Here is a 10480-nt window from a genome sequence, read left to right as displayed (position 1 = left end):
CGTTTTAGGGGACACACACCCCTACCCGCTACCCTAACTACCCCCGCGCTCCTCCAGACGCACCTTTGCTCACTTAATTAGGAGTCCCCAGGGCCAAGTCCCCTTCTAAATCATACTCCGGTACCATGGACCCCAGGATACCCTACCCAAATGGCCCTCAACCCGCTTCCAGAACTGCCCGGCCTCTGCCCAGAGGCCTTCCCTCAGGCAGGGCACAAAACGCAGGTTGCAGGTACAGCGCGGGGATGCCGTTTGGGACAGTAGGAGGAGCTTGGATGTGCAGGTTGGCAGGGGTCTGGGGGAGGGGTGGAGGAGGAAAAGTGTTGGCACGCATGCGCACTACGTCCGGTTCGGAGTAGCCTAAATCCGGGTGGCAGGAGGAGGGCTGAATCTGTGGTTTCCTATATAAGGGGCCAGCCTGGCTTTTAAGGTACTCTATATTTTGGTTTCAACCTGCACTTCCACTTTTATCTATAGACACGCTTCTCTGCACCCGTCCCCAACTACTCCAAGTATTATGGGAATTTTTTAAAACCTCTGCGCCTTCTGCATGGTGCAGTCTCCAACCCTTCTCCCTTTTATCCACCTGATGAAATTCTACTAGTTCTTTAAGAACCAACTTATTACGTCAATTCCTACGTTAATCATTCCTAGGTGTCCTCCCCACCCCTTAACCTCAGGCAGAGTTAGATGCCTCTGGTGCTGTTTCCTCCTTGTGACCTCATAACAACCCCTGTGAAAACACATCAGACTGTACTTAATTTGTTGTTTGTTTTGCCCCTAGACTAGACCGTGGGGTGGCTTTTCCAGGGCAGAAAACAAGCTTCTTTCTTTGTGCTTATTCTCAGTGCCTACCCCAGCACCTGGCACTCAGTAGTCAATAATTAAACTTTCAGTGTGGTGTAGTAGACATTAATCCCAGGTCCCCCAGTGACCAAGTGGCCTTAAGAAAATGACTGAAACCCAGTTTCCTCCTCTTTGAAACAGGAATGAACATTAGTATCCTTCTTGAACGGCCCTAAGGAGTAAATAAAACAATTCATCCAAACTGCTTCAGCACAGTGATAAATAGTATGGGCTCAATAAAAGATAAATGATTAAATTAGCTCCTATATTCTGATTCTTGATAACCTGTAAAAGGAAGTAAATAGTCCTCTGAAGGCAGCAAGTGGTTTCTATTTTGATGAGAATTTGTATTTAATAGCATAATCTCAATAGAAGTGTGAGAAAATAGGTTTAAAAATTGCCTGAGATTAGGTAACACTTGCTTGGGAATGGTTTATTAAAAAGGAACCAAGTAATATTTCTTAATAAATTCAATTTGCTATGTAACTCTTGGCACTCTTGGTACCAAATGAGTGAGAAAATACTACATTACAATCTGTTTTGAGAGGTATTCATAATAATGTTTATATATCAATAAGTAAATACAGAGAAATAAGATATAAGTTACATTTTTATAACTACTCTTAAGAACTTTGAATTAAAAACTTCACTTCTTTAAGAATTTTCATAAATATATGTAATAACTATTATATGTTTTTATAACTATTCCTACAAAATTTAGGTATTCCTAAAAAATGTCACAAGTAAACATATACACATTCATCTTGGATTTTTTTTTAAAGGAAAAAGTTAATTACAAGAAAATATGCTAATAGAAATAGAAAACTATCTCTATGAGTTACAATATGGATCATCCCCAGTCTTCTGTGACTCTTTACTCCAAACTGGGGCCTTTTATTGCATATTTAGCAATAATAAATGAGACTACTGCTATTCAGATTATTGCACACCTAAATCCTGTCTTTATTAAGGAGAAAACCAAGAAAATAGATTGTGATCTAAGATTGCAGGGAAATTAAAAATTGGTTCATTCAACTTATTTGAATCTTAGTGTTCATACAGAATGACTATAAAATTGGACTGCTTTAGTAAAGAAAATGACCTCAATCTTTGTTTTTCAAGCTAATGCAAAATAAAAATCAGACCCATTTTTCTGCAAAGTATCCATGCTATTGTTATCCTAATATATATTTGCTTACATTCTCAAGTATTAGAGACTGTGTGCCTACTTATCTACAATATTTAATTGTGCTATATATTTTTTCACAATGTCACATCTCATTGCACATATTGGTTCACTTAATTCGTAGAAGCTGCTCGTTTAAAATCTTAGGATATATGAAGATATCTGAGGTCGAGAATAAATAAGTTACAGGGTGGGGAAGATACTGATAGCAAATTTAGGAAGATTTCAAGGGCAGAGAAGGAAATCTGGTAAATCTTGTGTATTCTAGCTGGTAGAACTGAAAATTAAGTATTAGCTTTACAATAGTAACAACAACAATATAGTAAAGTAGCTCGTCTTTGAGTTGCTTTTTGTGCTTAAAAGTATAATAAATGGAATGTCTGTACTCTTGCCATAACGCTAAGGCACAAATATTTGAATTCTAAATTGGAGGAAACAGAAACTTCCTTATGGAAAGAGATGGCGGAGTTTGGCGTTGAGTTCTCTCTCCTTGCTTAGAAGATCCAGGCTGTGCTTTTTGAAGGCTTCTGACTGCAGCCTGAGTTCATCGTAGGCCTTCTGGATCCCATCTACCCTGCGCTGAAGCTCCTGGACTCTCAAGTTGCTGTCCACGGCCACTGCCTCTTGCTCAAACCGCTCTAGCACATGCCTCCTGGCTACCTCTGCTGACTCCAGCTTCTCCTCAAGCTGGCGGATCTCTGCCTGTTTGTTCTGAAGCATCTTACCCCTTTCCATGGACAGCTGCAGCAGCTCCTGTTTCTCTCGAGTGATGGTCTGCAGTCTGGCCTGCAGTTCCTGGCTCAGGCTGCTGTGTGTCTCCTGGGCCTTAGCCATCTGCTCCATGGCCTGTTTGTGCTGCTGCTTGAGGCTGTGCAGCTGGCTGTGCAGCTGCTCTGTCTCCTTGGCATGGGCACAGGCCTGCTGGCTCTGTAGCTCCAGCAGCTCCTTCTCTCGGGCTTGTGCTTGGTATGCATCCTGAGCACACTTCTGTTTAAGAGTCTCCAGCTCTTTGGTGAGGGCCTTGCTCTGGGCAGTGAGCTGCAATACTTTGGCCTCCTCATCCTTCAAAGCCTGGCTGAAGAGGCTGCTGTTCTCCAGCCTCAGCTTCTCATTCTCCTCCCTCAGTTTGATGTTCTGACCCTTGTGCTCATCTTTGAAGTGGATCATCAACTCGTGGTTGGCTGCCAGGGTCATAAAGCGTTCCTCCAGCTTCTGAACATGTTTGCTCTGAGCCTTCAGCTTCTCGGCCTCCTGCATCCTCTTCTCCTCCAGCTCTGTGTTAAGCAGCTCCAGGATCTGGCAGCGCTCCAGGGCGTCATCCGACCTCCGCTTCAGGATGCAGATGAGCTGGGACTGCTCTTGGATGCGGGAGCAAAGCATCGCCTTCTCACTCTTCTCCTCCTCAGACAGTCCCCGGAGGTTTGCCAAGGCTTCCTTCAAACCATCCAGTTCCTTAAACTCCATCTCCTCTTCCTGGTTTCTCAGTTTTTCATTTTGCTTACCTACAGGTTCTTCAGGAGGTGGGCTGTCCATCCTGAGAGCCTGCTCTCCCTGAGGCATAGGCACGCTCTCCTCCACTAACAGCTGACTTCACAGTCTTTCCCCCTCAGTTTTCAAAAGCCACCGGGTGTTGCTAGGGACTCTTGGCACTCTCCAGCAGTTGGTTTTTCCAGTAAGGAGCCCTGTAATTGGTGGACAGGTCTTCAGAATGCTGTGAAGTAACAGGGGAGTCTGGAGGAGTCCAGAGCCAATCTGGTCAGGTTATTCTTGACTTTCTAACCAATCACAGCTCTCGGCTCACAGCCCAGTACAGCAGAGAACTGAACCCCATTCGATTTTCCAGCCAGCATAAGGGAAGGAAACCTGACTCCACCTGATTTCTGGTAGGAATAAACAAATCAAGCTGGCAGTGACATGTTTCTCTTCTCTCTTTCCCCATCAGTTGTCATGAGAATAAATTACTGTCTGTGGCAACACAGTTGGTTCCTCAAAAATTTGCAGTCTATGAATACAAAATAGCAATGGTACTCTGAAAGTCAGGACCAAAAACGGCTGGGAGTCTGCACCTGTAGTGTTTGGCACAGCTCAGTTTTGATATTTAAATATTAAAACAGCAAACCCCAATGAAATTTCTTTTGTTTCCTTTAGCACTGTCCCCATTTGGGAATAGATACTCTTTATTAGATATTGAGCCCTCCCTATTTTTACCCATTAGCAAAATAAGGTTACAGAAGGAAGCTTAATGAACAATATAGATGTCATAAACATTAAAACAGGGAAAAAAAATCTAAATGAGGCTTACCATCATATGCCAAAGTCAATTCCAGATGGATTTAATAGTTAGGTGTAAAGTACAATAAAATCAAAGTATTAAAAATCGAAACTAGAAGAAAATGAAGGTAAGCCTCAGATCTCTGGGCCAGGAAGGATTTTCTTAGCTTAAGCATTATATAAGAGATCAGAAAGGAGAAGCTTAATCAATTAGGCTTCACTGAAAATCTAAAGACATGTATAATTTTAAAAATTATGTGACCTCTGAGGTCTCTCCAGCCTCTTCTTCTCTGGACTTGCCTGACATTTTACTCCCTAGATAATCCCAACTACCGAAGTTCCCCTATCCAATCAGGTCCCTGGCCCTGTCTGTAGGTGTTGCTCTGCCTTGAATGCCTTTTTCCATCTTGTCTCTTGTCCTTCTAGTAATTTACTTAGCTTTTTATACTTAGTTAAGAATCATTCCTTCTGCATAGTCTTTGCCTGGCTCTTGTATGTAGAATCAACCAATTACCTCTTTTAATGCATTCGCTATAACCTATTTGTACTTCTAGTGGAGCATGTGAAAGCTTTATTGCAATCATTGTTTACCTGCCTGCCTGACAGAGTTTGGATATGTTCTCCCTGCCAAAACTCATGTGGAAATCTGATCCTCAATGTGGCAGTGTTGAAAACTGATTGAGTCGTGGGGGCAGATCCCTCCCTCATGAATGGATTAATACTCTCCCTAGGTGGGGGGATTAATGAGTGAAATCTCGCTCTATTAGTTCCCATGAGAGCTGGTTGTTTAAAAAGACCCTGGCACCTCCTCTCGCCTCTCTCTTGCTTCCTCTCGCCATGTGATTTGCCTGTACCCGCTGGCTGCCTGCCGCTTTCCACCATGAGAAGAAGCAGCCTGAGGCCCATGCCAGATGCAGCTGTCCCAGAATCATAAGCCAAATAAACCTCTGTTCTTTATAAATTATCCAGTCTCAGGTATTTCTATTATAGCAACACAAAACAGACAAATGCACTGCCTCTCCCTATTGTGAGACCATTAAGGGCAGAGACTGTGTCTGTTCCATCCTTGATAATTAAACCAGTGCTTGGCACACTGGGGAGATAAATGTGTTTTCAATGGATGTTGAAGGCAAAAATCAAATCAAGAATAATGTCTATAGTAAATATGACAGACAATATATTTGTTTTTTTATAAAGAACTTGTATATGTCAACAAAACATTAACATCTTAAAAGAGAAATGAAAATTACATTCGCAGACAAAGGAACGGAAATGGCCAGGAATTGAACCTCAACAGTGATCCAATAAATACAAGTTAAAATTAGACATTATTTTATCTCTCAGTCAAAATTGTTTCCCCTTATTTTAAAACTAACCGAGACTGGTAAGGGTGTAGTGAAATGGGCACTATCTTGTAACATTGGGGAAAGTCAGTTGACAGTACGTATTGAGAACTTAAATCATTTTTATGCCTTTTGAACTAGTAATTGCCCTTTTGGGAGATCTTTACTCGGGAAATAATCTGAAAGAAAACATTTTGCCCAAAGCTTTTCATTTTAGTGTGGTTTATAATAACTAAAAGTTGAAAACCAAAATGCCAAAAAAAGGGAAATGTTAAGAAAATTATGGTATATTTATACAACAGAATATTGTGCAGCCATTAAACATTATCATGTTTATAGGTGATTTTTAATGGCATGGAAAATGCTTATGTTAGAAGGATTACTGAAAAAAGTAAGATATAAAAATTAAAATTCAGAATGATCTTAATGCTATGAAAACTTGAGTGTAGAGAAAAGAGTTGACTTTTCCTGTGATCATTACTTCTGGTGGTCAGGTCATGATGACAAAGAAAAGGCTTGTGTGTCATTAAAAATATTGGATGGATTATTTATTTATTTATTTATTTATTTTAAATTTTATTTTATTTTGTCAACATACAATGTGGTTGATTATCATGGCCCATTACCAAAACCTCCCTCCCTCCTCCCTCTCCCCCCTCCCTCCCAACAACCTCCTTTCTGTTTCCTTGTCGTATCAACTTCAAGGAATTGTGATTGTTGTGTCTTCTTCCCTCCCCACCCCAGTTTATTTGTGTATTTATTTATTTATTTTAAGCTCCCACAAATACGTGTGAATATGTGATATTTCTCTTTCTGTGCCTGACTTGTTTCACTTAATATAATTCTCTCTAGGTCCATCCATGTCATTGCAAATGGCACTATTTCATTCTTTTTTATAGTAGAGTAGTATTCCATTGTGTAGATATACCACATTTTCCATATCCACTCATCTGATGATGGGCATTTCGGCTGGTTCCAACTCTTGGCTATTGTAAAGAGTGCTGCGATGAACATTGGGGAACAGATATACCTTCGACTTGATGATTTCCATTCCTCTGGGTATATTCCCAGCAGTGTGATAGCTGGGTCATATGGTAGATCTATCTGTAATTGTTTGAGGAACCTCCATACCATTTTCCATAGAGGCTGCACCATTTTGCCGTCCCACCAACAGTGTATGAGAGTTCCTTTTTCTCCGCAACCTTGCCAGCATTTATCATTCACAGTCTTTTGGATATTAGCCACCCTAGCTGGGGTGAGATGGTATCTCAGTGTGGTTTTGATTTGCATTTCCCGAATGCTAAGTGATGTTGAGCATTTTTTCATGTGTCTTTTGGCCATTCGTATATCTTCCTTAGAGAAATGCCTATTTAGCTATTTTGCCCATTTTTTAATAGGGTTACTTGTTTTTTTGTTGTAAAGTTGTTTCAGTTCCTGTATATTCTGGATATTAATCCTTTGTCAGATGTATATTTTGCAAATATTTTCTCCCACTCTGTTGGTTGTCTTTTAACTCTGTTAATTGTTTATTTTGCTGTGCAGAAGCTCATTAGTATGATATAATCCCATTTGTTTATTTTTCCTTTGGTTGCCTGTGCTTTTGGGGTCGTATTCATGAAGTCTGTGTCCAGTCCTACTTCCTGAAGTGTTTCTCCTATGTTTTCTTTAAGAAGTTTTATTGTTTCAGGGTGTATATTTAAATCCTTAATCCATTTTGAGTTGATTTTATTATACGGTGAGAGGTATGGATCTAGTTTCATTCTCCTGCATATGGATATCCAGTTATCCCAGCACCATTTGCTGAAGAGGCAGTCCTTCCCCAGTGTATAGGCTTGGTGCCTTTGTCAAAGATCAGATGACTGTAGGTGTGTGGGTTGATTTCTGGATTCCCTATTCTATTCCATTGATCAGTCTGTCTGTTTTTATGCCAGTACCATGCTATTTGGGTTATTATAGCTTTGTAGTATAGTTTAAAGTAAGGTAGTGTTATGATTCCAGCTTTATTTTTTTTTTGCTCAGCATTGCTTTGGCTATGCGTGGTCTTCTGTTATTCCATATAAAAGTCTGGATAGTTCTTTCCATTCCTGAGAAAAATGTCATTGGAATTTTGATGGGGATTGCATTGACTTTGTATATCGTTTTGAGTAGTATGGACATTTTCACTATGTTGATTCTTCCAATCCAAGAGCATGGGATATCTTTCCATCTTCTTGTATCCTCTTTAATTTCTCTCAACAGTGGTTTATAGTTCTCATTGTACAGATTTTTCACATCCTTCGTGAACTCAATTCCTAAGTATTTTATTTTGTTGGTGGCTATTGTAAATGGGCATGCTTTCTTGATTTCTCGTTCTGCATGTTCACTATTGGAGAAAAGAAATGCTACTGATTTTTGTGTGCTGATTTTGTATCCTGCTACTGTGCTGAAATCATTTATCAACTCCAAGAGTTTTTTATAGAGGCTTTAGGCTGTTCGATATATAGGATCATGTCATCTGCAAACAGGGACAGTTTGACTTCATCTTTTCCAATCTGGATGCCCTTTATTTCCTTCTCTTCTCTGATTGCTCTGGCTAGCACTTCCAACACTATGTTGAATAGGTTGAGTGAGAGTGGGCATCCTTGTCTAGTTCCTGTTCTTAAAGGAAAAGCTTTCAGCTTTTCCCCATTCAGGATGATATTGGCAGTGGGTTTATTATATATGGCTTTAATTATGTTGAGATACTTTCCCTCTGTACCTAACTTATAGAGGGTCTTTGTCATGAAAGAATGTTAAATTTTATCAAATGCTTTTTCAGCATCTATAGAGATGATCATATGGTCCTTGTGTTTGATTTTATTAATATGGTGTATCACATTTATTGATTTGCATATGTTGAACCAACCTTGCATCCCTGGGATGAATCCCACTTGATCACGGTGTATAATTTTGCGTATGTGTTGCTGTATTCTGTTAGCTAATATTTTATTGAGGATTTTTGCATCTATATTCATCAAGGATGTCGGCCTGTAGTTTTCTTTTTTAGTTGTATCTTTACCTGGTTTTGGTATTAGGGTGATGTTTGCTTCATAGAATGAGTTTTGGAGAATTCCCTCTGTTTCAATCTTTTGTAATAGTTTGTAGAGAATTGGTGTCAATTCCTCTTTAAATGTTTGGTAAAATTCTGCTGTGAATCCATCTGGTCCTGGGCTTTTCTTTGTTGGGAGCCTTCTGATAACAGCTTCAATCTCTTTTATTGTTATTGGTCTGTTCAGATTTTCCACATCTTCTTGGCTCAGTTTTGGTAGCTTGTGTGTGTCCAAAACTGTATCCATTTCCTCCAGATTTTCAAATTTGTTGGCATATAGTTGTTTATAGTAGTCTTGAATGATTCCTTGTATTTCAGATGTATCAGTTGTAATATCACCTTTTTCATTTCTAATTTTTATTTGGATCTTCTCCCTTCTTTTTTTAGTTAGCCATGCTAACAGTTTGTCAATTTTATTTATCTTTTAAAAACCCAACTTTTTGATTCATTGATCTTTTGTATTGTTTTTTGGGTTTCAATTTCATTAAGTTCTGCTCTGATCTTAATGATTTCTCTCCATCTTTTAACTTTGGGTTTGGATTGTTCTTGTTTTTCTAGTTCTTTAAGGTGAAGTGTTAGGTTGTTCACTTGCCATCTTTCCATTCTTCTGAAGTAAGCATTTAATGTGATAAATTTCCCCCTTAGTATAGTACTGCTTTTGTGGTATCCCACAGGTTTTGGTATGATGTATCATTATTTTCCTTAGTTTCAATAAATTTTTTGATTTACTGTTAGATTTCTTCTTGGACTCATATGTCATTAAGTAGAATGCTGTTTAATTTTCATGTGTTTGTATAGTTTCCAGAATTTTGTTTGTTATTGATTTCTAATTTTAAGCCATTGTGATCTGAAAAAATACATGGGATAATTCCAATTTTTTCAATTTTTTGAGACTTGATTTGTGACCTAACATGTGATCTATCCTGGAGAATGATCCATGTGCTTATAAGAAGAATGAATAGTCTGAGGTTGTTGGATGGAATGTTCTGTAGATATCTGCCAAGTCCAATTGGTCTAGAATATTTTTTAGATCTTGTGTTTCTCTGCCAATTCTTTGCCTAGATCATCTATCCAATATTGACAGTGGGGTGTTCAGGTCCACTGCTATTATGGTATTAGTGTCTATTTCCTTCTTTAGGTCTAATAGAGTTTGCTTTATAAATCTGGCTGCTCCGACATTGGGTGCGTGTATATTTATGATTGTTATGTCTTCTTGATGGATCAATCCTTTTATCATTATATAGTGTCCCTTATTATCTCTTTTTATGGTGTTTAGTTTGAAGTCTGTTTTATCAGATATAAGAATAGCTACTCTGGCTTGTTTTTCATTTCCGTTTGTATGGTAAATCTTTTTCCATCCTTTCACTCTTAGTCTATGTGAGTCTTTATAGGTGAGGTGGGTCTCTTGAAGGCAGCATATAGTTGGGTCCTGCTTTTTAATCCAGTCAGCCAGTCTGTGTCTTTTGATTGGGGAATTTAATCCTTTTACATTAAGGGTTGTTATTGAAAAGTGTTGATTTAATCCTAGCATTATATTGATTTTTGTTTGGATGTCCTAAGTGTCTTTTGTTCCTTTCTTTCTGATTTACTATTTGTTTTCTGTATTTGTTGGTTCCTTGGGTTGTAGATAACCTTTTTTTTATGTTTTCTCTTCATTGTTGCCAATTTTATTTTACTAGTGGCTTTTGATTTTTCTTGGGTTTTTATGGCAGCGGTAGTTGTTTTTCAGGTACCAAACCCAGTACTCCCTTGAGAATTTCTTGTAAG

The 10480-nt window shown here is 38.9% G+C and overlaps 1 protein-coding gene across 1 annotated transcript; it reads right to left on the bottom strand.

The window, feature by feature from the left end:
- Window positions 1-2479: 2479 nt before the first annotated feature.
- CCDC89 (coiled-coil domain containing 89) lies at window positions 2480-3592 on the bottom strand. Its single transcript, XM_063092587.1, has one exon. The coding sequence runs from the start codon at window positions 3590-3592 to the stop codon at window positions 2480-2482; it is 1113 nt and encodes a 370-aa protein (XP_062948657.1).
- Window positions 3593-10480: the final 6888 nt, after the last annotated feature.

Source organism: Cynocephalus volans, chromosome 4, assembly GCF_027409185.1.
Source record: "Cynocephalus volans isolate mCynVol1 chromosome 4, mCynVol1.pri, whole genome shotgun sequence".
NCBI classification, from domain to species: Eukaryota; Metazoa; Chordata; class Mammalia; order Dermoptera; family Cynocephalidae; genus Cynocephalus; species Cynocephalus volans.
This window is presented reverse-complemented; position numbering and strand designations above follow the sequence as displayed.

What these genes read in the sequence shown, in the direction of transcription:
- CCDC89 (XM_063092587.1), bottom strand. Translation starts at nt 3,592, where the DNA reads ATGCCTCAGGGAGAGCAGGCTCTCAGGATGGACAGCCCACCTCCTGAA.